Genomic DNA, 15,838 nt, shown 5'->3' with positions numbered 1-15,838 from the left:
GACCTCTTCTAAGAAAAAGTCGTCTGAAAAGAAGAAGAAAACAAAGGAGAAAGAGGTTAGTGTTAAAATTTAGTTTAATCCTAAAGTTTAGTGATAGCTTGTGAGAATAGGAACAAAGGTGATTCTGTTTTCTTTTTTTAAAAGGCCTTAAGCCATGTCACCTTTGCTATGATCCTGTCATATGCATCATTGACCTGGGTGAATACTTGAATTGGGAATCTTCAGGGAGAACACAGGTCTAAATAAATCAGTCTGACCTCTTGAGACCAAATTAACCTGATACACAATATGGTGTTAAGGAGCTTTATGCTTGTTATCTTTTTATTAAGATGTTCAAACAAGTTCTCAACCTCTTGTCAAACTTCATAAGATTACGGTGTTAAGGCCACTGTCCTGGCCAAGTTCCTACTCAAGTAATTAAATTATACCTACTTACACAGACATGGCATTTTACCAGTGGATGAGACGATCCTTGTGATATGTATACCAGTTTTTAAAGCACTTTGGGATGAAAGGTGCTATATAAATGGAAATTATCAAAATTAATAATAGTGTTGGTCACATACTAAACAGAGAAAATGTTCAAAACTCTATTTTGAAATGCAGCCTAAATTAAAACGATAGAAAAGGTTTACCTTTTTCTCCAACCACCTCTCTCTCTCTTTCAGTTGGGCCAGCTCCTGAGGTCCTTACTCTATTTTTATTCAGACAAAATTCCCCTTCATGTTAAGGTATTTTGCCTGAGTTAGAACTGAATAAAAACCAGGTAAGGGCTTCAGGTTTTAGGCCCTGCTTCAATGGACTCATTGAAGTCAATTAAAAGAATTTCAGTGGTCCCTGGATTAGACCTTGGCCATGGGGCCAAGCAAGGACTTTATTGCAGAATATATATAGTTTGAACTGCACACGTATAATTATTCACATCCTTGTATGAGGCTGGTTGTAGAAGACCTACAGAACATTTTTCAATCATCTGCCAGTGCAAAGAGCTAGAATATAAATTTAGGGTGAAATCCTGCTGACATTGAAATCAATGGGAGTTTTGCTGGGATTTCTCCTATAATAAAAGGTTTGATTAGTGAATACAATTTCAGAATCCATAACGTACCTAACCTTGCCAGATGTTTCTGTTTGTTTCTCAATCTTTCTCAGCTCAGACCCTATTTGTAATGGTCTGTTATGACCCAGAGACTTCCTGAGACACTCCTAGACTCAATACTCCTCCCTCCACCCCCTTTGCAGGGATCCGTCAGGGGCTTGGTGGGCCTCAGAGCTAAGATTCCAGATGTTCTAGCCAGATGTAAATAGCTGGGGAACTCCCCCCACCAGCAACTGGGGGGAGGGGTGGTAAACCAAGACACCCCCTCCAAAAACACACAACCCTCCCACACACACAGCCCATGGGGGGGGAGAATAAGGGGTGGAGAGGAATAAGGGCTGAAGGTAAAATGGAGAGACTGGGATTCTGGGGATGTAATGAGGAAGAAGTTGGAAGTTCTGGGGAAGGAAATGGGGGCAGAGGGGTGTGGAGGTGCAGTTGGGGGCTGGGGGAAGGATATGGAGGCAGACAGGTCTAGGGGAGGGGTGGCAAACTGATAGCTCCCCAAAAACCACAGACGTGATGCAGCCCCTGGAGAGAAGAGGGTAAAGGAGTGGGGGGATTTGGGGTACAAGGGTTACAGTGAGAGGTTGAGGGAAGGAGGTGAGGGGGCTGGGAGCCAGGATAGATGGTATGACAGAGGGAGGATCACTTGGCTGTGGGGGAAGGCTACATCATGGGGTCCAAAATGGGGTGCAGGACAAGGGTTATGGAAGAGGGAGTGTTGCCCAGCTGTGAGGTGGGGGTTACATCAGGGAGCCAGTGTTTACCAGAGATTGGGATACCAGCTGTTCTCCCAGCTCCTGTCCCGCAGGGCTAGCTGGGCTTGGCTCCTTACTCCAGGTGTTGCAACCTCAGAAGTTGCAGCACTGCTCAGGTTTGGCCTGGCCCCCCTGATGAGGGGGCCAACCAGGCCAAATTTGTGAGAGTGGCATTGCGACCACGTGCACCTGGTCACAAAGCCAGAGAGGGGAGCTGAGCCCATCCAGCCCTGTGATCCTTTAACACGTTCAGATGACCCGATTTTGGGTCGCAACCCACCAGTGAAGAAACCCTGCTCTAGGAGCTCTTTTTTTATTATAGTACAGTCTACTGGTAGAACACGATGCAAACAATAAGCACTGGATGCATTCTTACAATGCCCAGAAGTCCAGAACACACTTTTTATCTATTCATAACCGTTGCATTTGGGCCTTGTCAGAGGAAATAGATGGCAAGATACATGGCTTCAGAATTCATACTGTTTGCAGTAAAGTGAAGAAATCAGATGGGAAGACATGCAATTTTTGATGTCACAAAGTTCAGCAGGCTTGTATGGTTGAAGTGTGGACAGGCTTTTCCAGTCTCTGAAACACAGGCAAAGATAACCAGGCGAGGCCATCGCAACTGGCTGAAAACCTCATCTAATAATTTGTACCAGTTCCTATGTTTTCATTTCATTTTCGACAACTTCCTCAACAAATGTATGGACATTTTGAATAGTTCAGTGAAGCTGAACTGAGCTGCCATGTATTTTTCAAGGGAGATGAAGCCTAAATCACTGTTTCATATGCCTTTTCCATGCATCTGGTAATGATAGTCTGTTTTGTCTTTTACAAAATACAGACTAACTGACATAAGTAGACCCAATTGTATTACTGCCAACCCACTAGCATTTAGCAGAGGCTGAACTAGGGTATGTCTACACTACGAGGGTAGTTCGATTTCTCTTAAATCGAAAATGTAGAATCGATATTGCAAAGTCGAACGTGTGTGTCCACACTAAGGACAGTAATTCGACTTTGTGAGTCCACACTAACGGGGAAAGCGTCGACATTGGAAGCGGTGCACTGTGGGCAGCTATCCCACAGTTCCCGCAGTCCCCGCTGCCCATTGGAATTCTGGGTCGAGCCGCCAATGCCTTCTGGGTAAAAAAAAAAGGGTCGAGGGTGCTTTTGGGTAATTGTCGTCATCCGTCCGTCACTACTGCCCTCCATCCCTCCCTGAAAGCGCCGGCGGGAAATCAGTTCGCGCAATTTTCCGGTCAGTGCCAGCGCGGACGCCACAGCACTGCGAGCATGGATCCCGCTGTGACCATCGCTGCAGTTGTGGCCGTTGTCAACGCCTCGCAGGTTATCATCCACCTTTACCACAGGCAGACGCAGATAAACCAGGCGAGGAGGCTATGGCACCGCGGTGAGGACCTGAAGTCTGAGAGTAGCACAGGCCTGTCAGAAAGCACGGGACCCAGCGCCGAGGACATCACGGTGACAATGGGTCATGTGGATGTTGTGGAACGGTGATTCTGGGCACGGGAAACAAGCACGGACTGGTGGGACCGCATAGTGCTGCAGGTCTGGGATGAATCCCAGTGGCTGCGAAACTTTCGCATGCGGAAGGGGACTTTCCTTGAACTTTGTGAGTTGCTGTCCCCTGCCCTGAAGCGCAATGACACCCGGATGTGAGCAGCCCTGACTGTCCAGAAGCGAGTGGCCATAGCCCTCTGGAAGCTTGCAACGCCGGACAGCTACCGGTCTGTCGCGAACCACTTTGGCGTGGGCAAATCTACCGTGGGGGTTGTTGTCATGCAAGTAGCCAACGCAGTCGTTAAGGTACTGCTCTCAAAGGTAGTGACCCTGGGAAACGTGGAGGTCATCATAGATGGCTTCGCCGCGATGGGATTCCCAAACTGCGGTGGGGCTATAGATGGAACTCACATCCCTATCCTGGGACCGGACCACCAGGCCAGCCAGTACATTAACAGAAAGGGATACTTTTCAATGGTGCTGCAAGCACTGGTGAACCATCGGGGACGTTTTACAAACATCAACGTCGGATGGCCGGGCAAGGTTCATGACGCTCGCGTCTTCAGGAACTCTGGTCTGTTTAGACGGCTGCAGGAAGGTATTTATTTCCCGGACCACAAAATAACTCTTGGGGATGTGGAGATGCCTACAGTGATCCTTGGGGACCCAGCCTACCCGCTAATGCCCTGGCTCATGAAGCCCTAAACTGGCGCCCTGGACACTGAAAAAGAACTGTTCAACTACCGGCTGAGCAAGTGCAGAATGGTGGTGGAGTGTGCTTTTGGACGTCTCAAGGGGAGATGGAGAAGCTTACTGACTCGCTGTGATCTCAGCGAAACCAATATCCCCATTGTTATAGCAGCTTGCTGTGTGCTCCACAATCTGTGTGAGAGCAAGGGGGAGACCTTTATGGCGGGGTGGGAGGTTGAGGCAAATAGCCTGGCATCTGATTACGCCCAGCCAGACAGCCGGGCGATTAGAAGAGCCCAGCGGGACGCGCTGTGCATCCGGGAGGCTTTGAAAGCTAGGTTCCACAGTGAGCAGGGTAACCAGTGACTTTTAAGTTTCTGTACAGAGAAGCTGAACCTGCCACCGTTTCTTTACCCAGTTAATGTTGACTATCCTCTCCAGTTTCAGACCCCCTCCACCCCCTTCCAAAAAAATAAAATCAGTTTTATTTTGTTAATGAACACCGTTGTCTTTATTACTGTTTTCGCGGGAATGTTTTAAACCTGGGACGCAGACTGTGGTGGGGAGCGGGTGTAGTGTACTGATGCAAATGATCCTTCTAAACTCCAGGAATGACAGGATTCGCAGTGGCGGACTGGTTGTTTCAACGGAGCCTGCCAGCCCTCCTGAGCGGGACTGCGTGTATGTGGGGGCTATGTGACTTTATGGCAGGGGGAGGAGGGTTACAGATCCCCTGCTGCGTGGCTCTGTGATCCAGGACAAGGACCGCTGCATAAGATCTGTAACTGCCCTCCCCCGCCACAAAGTCACAGAGCAACCCCCCCCCCACGCACAGAACATGAAAACCACCTCCCAGACTGACCAGGGTAACTAGTCACTGCACTGTGTATGTGCCCTGCTGCTGGACCTGCCCCCGCCTCTGTACCCTGCTAAAGGTGACTGTCCTGTCCAAGTACCAAGCCCCTTCCCCCCCTTCAGACAGACTCTCCCTCAAAAGAACATGATTGAAACAGTAATGAACATAAACGTATTTTTTATTAACAACCACACATGAAACTGGGGGGTGAAACTTGGACGGGGGCTTGGGGGAGGCGGGCAGAAAAGGACTTTTCAAATTTTGGGGAATGACAGCCTTCTGGTGCTTGAGCAGTCTGCAGGGGTGGAGTGAGAGTTTTCATGGACTCTGCCGCCCCTCCTTCTTTGGACTTTGGGCGAGGGGGGTATGGGACTTGGTGGCGGGGGAGTGCGGTTACTGATAGACTGCAGCGGGGCTCTGTCCTCCTGCCTCCGTTCCTGCAGAACATCAACAAGGCGCCGGAGTGTGTCCGTTTGCTCCCTCAGAAGTCCAAGCAGCGTTTGAGTCGCCTGTTGGTCTTCCTGCCGCCACCTCTCCTCACGTTCCATGTGTGTCCGGTGCATTTGGGACAAATTCTCCCTCCAATGGTTCTGCTGTGCTGCCTGGGCTCGGGAGCAGCCCATTAGTTCTGAGAACATGTCCTCTCGCGTCTTCTTCTTCCTCCGCCTAATGTGCGCTAGCCTCTGGGAGTGTGATGCCAGGCTGGGTTGGGAGACAGTCGCAGATGTGGCTGTGGGAATGAGAAAAAGGTAGTGAATTCCTCCGAATCACAAATGTAGTTGTGAACAGAGAACATAGTCTTTCTCTGTGAACAAGACCATGCACCGCACCTATCACATGCGCGCTCAGGACAAGGTCGAATTTTCGGACCTCGCCTTCAGTGCCTGGGGTCTTGCACTGCCGATCTGGGAAGCGGGGCAGGTCACAGGAATTTCTGTAGCAGGCAGACATGGTAAGCCGTAGACTTGTGGCTGCTTAAAACTGTAGTAGTACCACTGGCCTCCTTTCACATTGAAAGCAATGCCAGTCTCTTCTGCCAGCAATCGGCCAAGCATGAACTCTGGCCCTGTCGCACCCCCTCGCGGCTGTCCCAGGGAAAGATCCCTATATGCTGCCCCTCTCCCGCCTCCACCGCGTGGCTGTAAACCAGCGGTTACAGTTCTGTAAAGGAACTTGCAAGCAGTCCCAATATTAACAGTCCCCTACCTAATTCAAAGCAGGTCATCATGAGCGACATCACACTCATGAGGATCTCGGACAGCGAGAAGGAAAGGATGCTTCGGGAAAGCCTGCAAAGACCAGGGCCCTATGCCGCCATGCTGTGCAAGGCAATGATCCAGGAGTACTTGAGGATCTCCTGGCGCGGGAACGTCTCCTATTTCGGAGGACCCACTAAGGCCGCTCTCCCCAGGAACCTGATGAACAGGCTTTCCCATTACCTCCAGGAGAGCTTCGTCGAGATGTCCGTGGAGGATTTCAGCTCTATCCCCGGACATATAGACTGGATTTTAATATAGCTGCAGTGGCAGGGACTAAAGAGTGGAGCAGCTTGGGCAGCAGAATCATGCACAACCGGACACTGTTAGATTTTTTTAAAATAGTTGGAACTGAATATTTAAGCGCCCAGGGTTAAGAAATCATGAAGAACACATTGTTATTATTCTTAATATTCCAGTTTTGTTAAAAATAAATGTTTAGATGTTTAAAACACTTACTGCTTGATCCTTCCCCTGAATCTGTGTCCGGGTTAAATGCTGGGGAGGGTTGGTAGGGGATCTCTGTAAGGGTGATGAAGAGCTCCTGGCTGTCGAGGAAATCAGCTTGGTAAGCGCTGCTGACTGCCTCGTCCGCCTCATCTCCTTCCTCATCTTCCCCATCCTCTAACATGTCCGAGGAAGTGGCCGTGGACAATATCCCATCCTCAGAGTCCACGGTCAGTGGTGGGGTAGTGGTGGCGGCCGCACCTAGGATGGAATGCAGTGCCTCGTAGAAATGGGATGTGTGGGGCTGGGATCCGGATCGTCCGTTTGCCTCTTTGGTCTTCTGGTAGCCTTGTCTCAGCTCCTTGATTTTCATGCGGCACTGCGTTGCATCCCGGCTGTATCCTCTCTCTGCCATGGCTTTAGAGATCTTCTCATAGATCTTTGCGTTCCATCTTTTGGAGCGCAGCTCGGAAAGCACGGACTCATCCCCCCACACAGCGATGAGATCCAAGACTTCCCGATCAGTCCATGCTGGGGCCCTCTTTCTCTTCTGGGATTGCACGGCCATCTCTGCTGGAGAGCTCTGCATCGTTGCCAGTGCTGCTGAGCTCGCCACGATGTCCAAACAGGAAATGAGATTCAAACTGCCCAGACAGGAAAAGGAATTCAAATTTTCCCGGGGCTTTTCCTGTGTGGCTGGTCAGAGCATCCGAGCTCGGACTGCTGTCCAGAGCGTCAACAGAGTGGTGCACTGTGGGATAGCTCCCGGAGCTATTAGCGTCGATTTCCATCCACACCAAGCCTAATTCGATATGGCCATGTCGAATTTAGCGCTACTCCCCTCGTTGGGGAGGAGTACAGAAGTCGAATTTAAGAGACCTCTATGTCGAACTAAATAGCCTCGTGGTGTGGACGGGTGCAGGGTTAATTCGATGTAACGGCGCTAAATTCGACATAAACGCCTAGTGTAGACCAGGCCTTAGACTGATCTCTTTGTGCTCTGAACAGTGAGACTTTTAGGTCGTTATAATGATTCATGTGTTAAAGTTGCAATCCATGGTCACTGACCCTATTTGATATTTCACTGAACTATATATACCCCATCCCATCCACCCCCCCAGTTAACCTTTTGTTAAATTTATGCCTGCAGATTTTTTTGACTTGCAATTGCAGTTTTAAGACCTTAAATTACAGAGTGGCAAATCTTCAATATGTTTGCTCATTCAGTGTGTATGTTGGAGGCTGGGGCGAATTATCTGTGAACAGTTGCTAGGACAGTTTACTGATTTACCCCCTAGCTGAGGAAATTGTCATGTTCCACAACTTTCAGGGAACAGCTGAATTTTATCTCTTATATAGGAGGAAAATCTCCCGGCTGTGCCTTATTCCAGAATTCTGGCTCTGAACAAACCTGAGTGGCTGCATATATTCTTTGGCGTGATTGCTGCTGCCTTCTCTGGTGGCATCTACCCTGCATTTTCTGTTCTATATGGAAAAATCATTTGAGTAAGTTCAGAACTGTATGGTAAACTAACGAAACAGGCATAAATGCAGAACTTTAAATCCTGCTCAACCCTCCAGCTAGTCCTCTCTAGTGATGCCTTAGAGCCTCCTTCTACTCCCACCGTCAATGAACTCTACAAGTCTTTCCATTGACTTTAGTAGGAACTTGATCAAGCCCTTGATCTCCTCTCCCCACTTGAGATTTCTTGCCTATTTTCCAGCCCCGTATTTGGAATGACTTCACCTTTCCAGTGAAGCAAATCACGTTCCCTTATCAAACTCAGTTTTCGTTTACCACTCTCCACTGTTGTGCACATTCCCTGCCTTGTACCCGACCCTACTCTTTGCATTGTACCCATTCTCTTCAGACAGTAAGCTCCTTCAAGGTACTTTGCATTCCAACATGGTTGTAAGTACCAGGGACGTCCATGGGACCGTCTGAATAATTAACCCCTTAATTCCTGAATCATTGCAGGAAAGAAATGGAGTCTTCCTTTGGATTCCAGTATATGATTGTTGGAAGCTGCTGGGAGTTGGAGCAGCAGCCAGGGGGAATGGTTGGAGCAAGATGTTGAGCGAATCTTTTATCTTCAGGCAAGAGAAGAGGGGTATTGTAGTCAGCTGGAGGGGAGGTGGATGGTCTGACGGAGTGACAACATTCAGTGGAAGGCAGATAAGAGCTGGTGAAGTGGCAGCCTGGAGGCAGGGTTTAGTGGAACTGCAGCTCCCAGGCAAATGTGGAGAGGGTCTGGTGGAGGGTTGGAGAAGGAGCAGCTGATGAGAGGCAGGTCAGCTGGGAGAGGTGGAGTGACCTCCTGGCCAGCAGCAGAAAGCTGAGAGGTGGCAGAGTTCAGGTGCTGGGGAAGAGCTGAGAGAAGGTGAAGTTCAATAGTTTCTACAGTGTTTCCTGAGCTATTGTAACTGGTGGTCACTTTGTGCTTTTCTTACATAGGCTTTTCAAGAAACAGATCCTGAAAAAAGGAGCAAAAACACCACATTGCTTTCTCTAATGTTTCTTGTACTGGCAGTGATCAGCTTAGTAACACACATAATCCAGGTAAACTTCACTACATTAAAAAGTCAAAGCTGAGTATCTGGTCACATACATTATGGTCAAGATTTTCAGATCTCGTTGAGAGGCTATGTTGGGGACATAATGCAACTTTGAATTCACTATGTTTCTTAAAAATTGTTCCAGAGCCAAGCCACTGAATGACTCAAGTGGCTGGTATGGAATACAGAGCCTTACCCTTCCTGATTGCCAGTTACAAAGCAGCCCAGGGCAGCAATGTCTGAAAGGTGCTGCTGACCATTCTGTGTCCTTGGGGGAATGCGTTTGGGCACAGCCCAGTTCCACTACATTGGTGTGTACGTTACAAAAAACACCGGCCCAGTCGGCACTGTTAGATAGCAGAGTGAGTAGTGAGGCTAAGGAATGAGTAAGCAGGGAAGGTGACTCCACTGCTGACCTCTGCAGCTGGCTGCGAAAGCGTGTGGGGGGGCAGTATGAGGAAACTTCAGTTTCCAGGAATGTGTGTGGTACCTTTCACCAGCTTTAAACTAACATGTGAAACTATATCTCAAAACACTGTGTAAACTGTGTGGCTGAGTGGTTGAAATATCATCACATTTACAGCAGGTTGTTCTAAATATGACTGTACAGCCCAGCACATACAGTTCAACTGTTTTATTTCCCACTCTGCCTTCTCAGGGATTCATGTTTGGAAATTCTGGAGAAGTTCTGACCAAGAGATTGCGATCTTTGTCATTCAAAGCATTGCTTCAGCAGGTATGGGCCACGTTTCTGGGTCAGAGCAAATATGCAGCACTCCTGCCAAGTGAGCCAGATGGCTTTTGTGGGCTGATGTTTGTATAACACCATCAAAATTCCTGGTTCCCTGCAGCCTGTGTAGAGCCTCCCTCCAATACAGCTTCAAGAGAACCCATCCTTTTAGTGAAACTTTACCAATGCACAAGCGGCAAGTCTCTGAGCACACATGCGAAACAAAATAAAGCAAAAGCATGTACAGATTAACTCAGTGCTGCTAGGAGAGCTGTCTAATTTTGATGCCATCTCTTTCAATATCGACCATACTGAAGAGTGTATAAAACATGCATGTATCTGAATGCATTGGTATATTTGCAAAGATTAACAAAACAGAAGTTAAATCTCTATCTCACCCTGATGGTCATGATATAAATGTTTAGATAAATAGGCTTAGGTCTGTTTGCATCAAACTCCATAGCAAACGGACCATATCATAACAGGTATATGTTCTCAAAGCATTATCTTTGCTCTCTAGAGTGGTTTCTCTTGTCAAGATGACCAGCTGGATCAGGAATGATTTACAATAATACTGTTGCAACATGACTGCCCTTGTATACTCCCTGCTGATGGATCCCTGGGAATGACACTCCTCTATTTGTTCCTTGCAGAGGATTCTCTGTGGGTGAACGATTAGGCACCCTGCACACCCATTGGTAGCACTTGGTATCACAGGGTTCTACATATGCACAGGAGCATTCTAAGAGGATAGGGGAGGAGAGGGAAAATTACAAAAAAACCCAAACCTCTCCTTCTTTTCCACTACCTTTAAGGATAATAAAGCTGATTCTCCTCCCACATGCACCCATATCGATCAGGAATAGCTCTACAGAAGTCAGTGTAATATAAAACGTGTAGGAGAGGAGCACTGTGCCTATCAGATGTTGGTATGGGCGTGGAAGGGACTCTCATTATGGTGCAAAAAGAACGAGGAGTACATGTGCCACAAGTACTCCTTGTTCTTTTTGCTGAAACCTGTCATTATGGTGCATGACACGTACTTGACTCTAAATTCTAAAATCTTTGAAGTTGTTAGCACCTGGATTGTTAACAGTTTTATGTTCTGAGGGTAAGAATAGTTTATGTTAAGATCGTTTTCAGTTTATCTGACAAATGTTATTCATCACAAAAGAAGAGTGAGTATCTTAGTGCTTATGTTGGCTCTGTCTCTTCCCCACACTCACCTGCTAGTCAAGCTTTAAATGTCCATACATTGTACTAATGACCCTGACAAGTCTGAGTTACGATAAGAACATTTCATTTGCAAAAGCAAAAATAACTGAACCATCTATTCCTTTGCAGGAGATTGGGTGGTACGACGATCCTAAAAATGCCATAGGGGTTTTGTTAACCAGACTAGCTACAGATGCTTCACAAGTCAAAGGGGTATGTTTGTTTTTGTTTGTATGTTTTGCTTACAAATGTGAATTGCAGTGTTGGCAAGGGATGATGAAGTTATTTTGGAAAACGAGTTGGTAAATCTTCTCTAGAGACTGGCTGACACATTTAAATAGCACACTATCAACGTCTCGGAAACAGTTTCACTAGTCCCAATTTATGACGATTATAAAGCTTCGGCAGATGTTCGTACACCTTCCATTTCCTTGCTGTAAGCGGCTAAGTAAACACCTTAGTAACTCTAAAAGTTAGCCATGTCCAAGGGCCAGTGTAAGCACTTCTGCACCACTTAAACTGCATGATGGAGCAAAGTCTTCAGTGTATGAAGTGGCCCTAAAGCCCCACTTCAGTTGCTTGGAGGGGCTGTAGTGTGGGAGAATTGCATTGCAGCCAATGCCCTGGCCTCATGTTGACATGGGTACATTTCTTCTTCCCAGCTCTGTCCACTGCATTTCATACACAGAAAGACGGTTTATGTGGGCTTTATGGGGTGAAGTGAGTTGTCATTAATACAGAGTATCAGTGATGGCAGAAGCACGAGGGACTGTGTGACTTGGGGGAGTGGTGTAGGATACGAGCCACTGAAAATCCTGCAGGTCAGTGGCAAATTCTGCAGAATTTGCCAATCTCCCCTTTCCTCCCCACCACGACTGCATCAAAAAAATTCTGACGCATCAGCCATACTTTTTAAAATAAATTCACTGATGAGCAAAGAGTAATAAGTTTCCTTATTTATTCAATAGTTTAAAATAAAATTAAATTTCTACTTCACTTGTCTTAACAAAATAAAAAAAATGCTTCCTCGACTCCCGGATTCACTAGACTGACTAGATCCTCAGACTCATTAGATTTCATACTCCCTCCCATCTCCTCTTTACTGGCCAGCACAGGGTGGGAATCAATCAAATATTTGACCAAACGTACAATTACTTGAATCTTTAAAAACTGCAACTTAATTCTTGAGGATAAGGTCCATCATCCCAGCTGTCAAGGTAAAACAGGTGCATGGGATCCAAACTATAAAAAAGCTTAATAGATCAAAATGAACATCAGAACATTGCATTCTCCGGAGCAGTGGTTCTCAATCGGCTGCGAGCAGGTTTCAGGGGGTCCGCAAAGCAGGGCCAGCATTAGAGTCGCTGGGGCCAAGGGCAGAAAGCCAAAGCCCCACCTCATGGGGCTGAAGCCCAAGGCCCTGAGCCGCACCACATGGGGATGAAGCCAAAGCCTGAACAATGTAGCTTCGTGGGGGGCCCTGTGACATGGAGCCCCAGTAATTGCCCTGCTTGCTACCCCATAATGCTGGCCCTGGCTTTTATATGCAGAAAACCAGTTATTGTGGGCAATTAAGTTTTTATAGCATGTTGGGTGGGGGGACCTCAGAAAGGAAAAGGGTGAGAACCCCTGCTCTGGAGAACAAAGAAATATCAGTGAGTGAGAGACAAGGTGGGTAAGGTAATATCTTGTATTGTACAAACTTCTGTTGGTGAGAGAGGCAAGCGTTCGAGCTTACACAGGGCTCTTTAGGTCTTCTTCACCAAGAGAAGCTGGGCCAATAAAAGATATTACCTCACCTACCTTGTCTCTCTAATCGCCTGGAACCAACACGGCTACTGCTAAGTAACTAAGTATGTTGTGCTAGCTGAAGTCTCAAAGTGATCTTTATGTATAAGCCCATAGAGTGCATGGCAATAATTCATCTTGGCATTGGTTTGGTTTTATAATTTTATTGAACACAAAAGTCTCTTGAGGGCAGGAAAGCCTCTGGCTAGCAAAGAAAGACTCATACTTCCCACCCAAGGTTTTCTTGGTTTGTCCACAGTGCGATATTTGAAAGATGGATTGTTTCCACAAAACTTTCCATTTCGTCTGCAGGCATGAGTAGAGCTGACCAACATGTTTTCAGTGAATGGTATTTTTGCTGAAATATGTATTTTTAGGGATCCCAAATCTATTAATGAATTCAGGTAAAATGTGACTAATAGTCAAAAGAGATAGGAAGGGAGATTTGATTTAAGTCTAAATGTTTCATTTTGACCATTTAAACATATGCCATTTCTACTTTTGTTTTGAAATGACATTTCGTTTTCAAATTTGACCAAATAAAAAAGAGAAGAAAAATACCGCAAAATGGCCAAATCAATATAAAAAAAATTGTGTGTGTGGCGGGAGGAATTTTTAGTCAACCAAAATGTTTTGGTCAATTTGAAATTACTATTTTTTATTCGACCAAAGAATTTTTTTTATTGTTTCAGATCTAATCGAATCATTTCCCTCCCCCCCCCCCCCCGCAATTTTCCACTTTGGTCCCCAGCTGGAAAATCCACTATTTTCTCAGCTGAGCCATGAGTATTGTCACAGTTTACATAGATCCCTTGTGCCAATTATCACTTTTACATTTCTTGATGACATGGATGTGCAGATCCTCAGGGAGAGAAGAGCTCTTTGGTGTGAACGCTCATTTCCTGCTGCTAACACTGCTGAAAACAAAGTGCCTAATTAAAGGAACCTGCAGCTTCCATTATCTCCAGCTGATGTACAGCACCTATGAAAATCAGGCCCTAGGTGCCTTAAGCTGGGCACCCAATAACTGACATGCCCCAAATTAGAGGCTGTTGGCTCTTCATGATTTCTGTGCCTTGTTGTGGCACAGGAGGACCCTGATATTTTTTGTTGAATCGAGCCCATGTGGCCACATTTTCATCAGGCTTCCTGAACCTCACCCACACCTAGGGGTATTTGCATACGTAATTGTCCAGATGGGTTTTTGCATATACAATTGTCCATTTTAAATGCACAACATTTACGATTCTTCTCCCTCTGAATATTTGATCCTGAGTGAACAATGATTTCATACATTTGATCTCTGTTTTGTGTGTCAGGAATTAACTTTGGACTCTTTTACTTTTAATAGGCTACTGGAAGCCGACTTGGCTTGTTCACTAAGACTGCCTCTACCCTTCTGACCGCCCTCATTATTGCTTTTGTATATGACTGGCGATTAACTTTGCTTATCCTGGCCTGCATTCCTTTCGTTATTGCTGCAAGTGCTATTCGACTGAGCTCTGTAGCTGGTCAGGCATCAAAAGATCAAAAAGCTTTGGAAGAGGCCGGACGAGTAAGATCTCCAATATAAACTAAATGGGTATAATGTTATATCGTTTTAAGGACAACATTGTCAGTGGTGATTTTCTACAGAAATTACTCTGAAAATATATTAAATAAAACAGTGATAAAGAGAGACATTCTATTATAGTGGGATGCTAGCTCCACTCTAGTTAAGTTTGAGGATGACTTTTCTTACCGCTTTAAAATCCACACAGTTACTCATATTGCCTTAACATCATTTTTTTTGCCATTGAATTTTAACACAAAGTTAAGGTTGCTTGGTGGTATGTCGTCCCCTTGGAGAACCTTGAGTTGAGCAAAACTCAAACTTCTGAACATCAGGAATTGCACAGTTAAGGTTGCTGATGCAACCTTCACTCTGCCCTCTTTCAGTAATTCCCCAGTGCTCCCTGTTAACACACGTACCTTTACTCTGCCGACCCCACAGTTGCTGAAATATTCAAGCTCTTCACTTTCTTCTCTAGTCCATTCAGTGTCACCCCCAGGATTCCATCTAACACTATGAAAGGACAAAAACGGGTAGGGGAAGGTTGACCATGCTAGCTTCCCTCTAGCCTCTTTCAGCTATGCCTCACTGTGCATGTACTCTCACTGGCCCGTGGCACTATAAAGATTCAGAAGGTTCCACTTCACTGTCACACTTAGCGAACTCCCCAGAAAGAATATCATACATGTACAATGTGAGAACTGCTTTACAGCCTTTTACAGCTCCCGTGCCCTGATGGTACATCTCAGCTGGGAGGTGATTCCCAGGTCTCATAGACATACCCATGCTAGCTCTGCTTGAGCTAGTGCACTAAAAAGAGCAGTGGAGCCAGGACAGTGGCTTGGGCGAGCCTCACAAGTAGTATGTGCCCAAGGGGTCTGGGTGGGTTTGTACTCATGCGGGTAGCTCAAGCCACTGCTCGTGCCACCCTCGCTATGCACAATGGGTACATCTATGCGAGCTGGGACTCGCACCTCCCAGCTTAAGTGTAGGGCTACTGTTACATACAGGATACCATCTCAACCTACACTTTCACTTAGCCATCCTGAAAGCATTAGAATCCTTTCAAATTCCACCTCACAGCTGACAATATCCTTTGTAATTAAAGCCCCGTGCCCTGTTACTGACATAACCTACACAATTCCACATAGAACTGAGACATACTTCATCCTGAAGGTACACATCCACCTCCTGCCTTTCCACACACACACAGATCTCCTCATATCTCAGTCACAGCTCTGTCAGACATCTCCAAGTCATCCATAGATCTCGCTAACACACCTACCAAGCAGAGCTAACTACTTCCTCCGCTCTTCAGTACAGCTCCATCTGCCACTGAGCACACTCACTTTGCCTGGAGTGTG

General features: G+C 46.4%; 1 protein-coding gene across 1 annotated transcript in view; it reads left to right on the top strand.

Moving 5' to 3' along the window:
* The window catches only part of LOC135873817 (ATP-dependent translocase ABCB1-like), a 108,614-nt gene that overhangs the window by 77,869 nt on the left and 14,907 nt on the right, over positions 1–15,838 (top strand). The window contains 6 exon segments of the mRNA XM_065398431.1: positions 3,271–3,312; positions 7,993–8,139; positions 9,089–9,193; positions 9,848–9,925; positions 11,264–11,347; positions 14,274–14,477. Coding sequence (XP_065254503.1) covers positions 3,271–3,312; positions 7,993–8,139; positions 9,089–9,193; positions 9,848–9,925; positions 11,264–11,347; positions 14,274–14,477 — 660 coding nt within the window.

This window comes from Emys orbicularis, chromosome 2 (assembly GCF_028017835.1).
Source record: "Emys orbicularis isolate rEmyOrb1 chromosome 2, rEmyOrb1.hap1, whole genome shotgun sequence".
Lineage (NCBI taxonomy): Eukaryota > Metazoa > Chordata > Testudines > Emydidae > Emys > Emys orbicularis.
The sequence above is the reverse complement of the archived record's forward strand: the minus strand, read 5'-3'. Positions and strand labels throughout refer to the sequence as shown.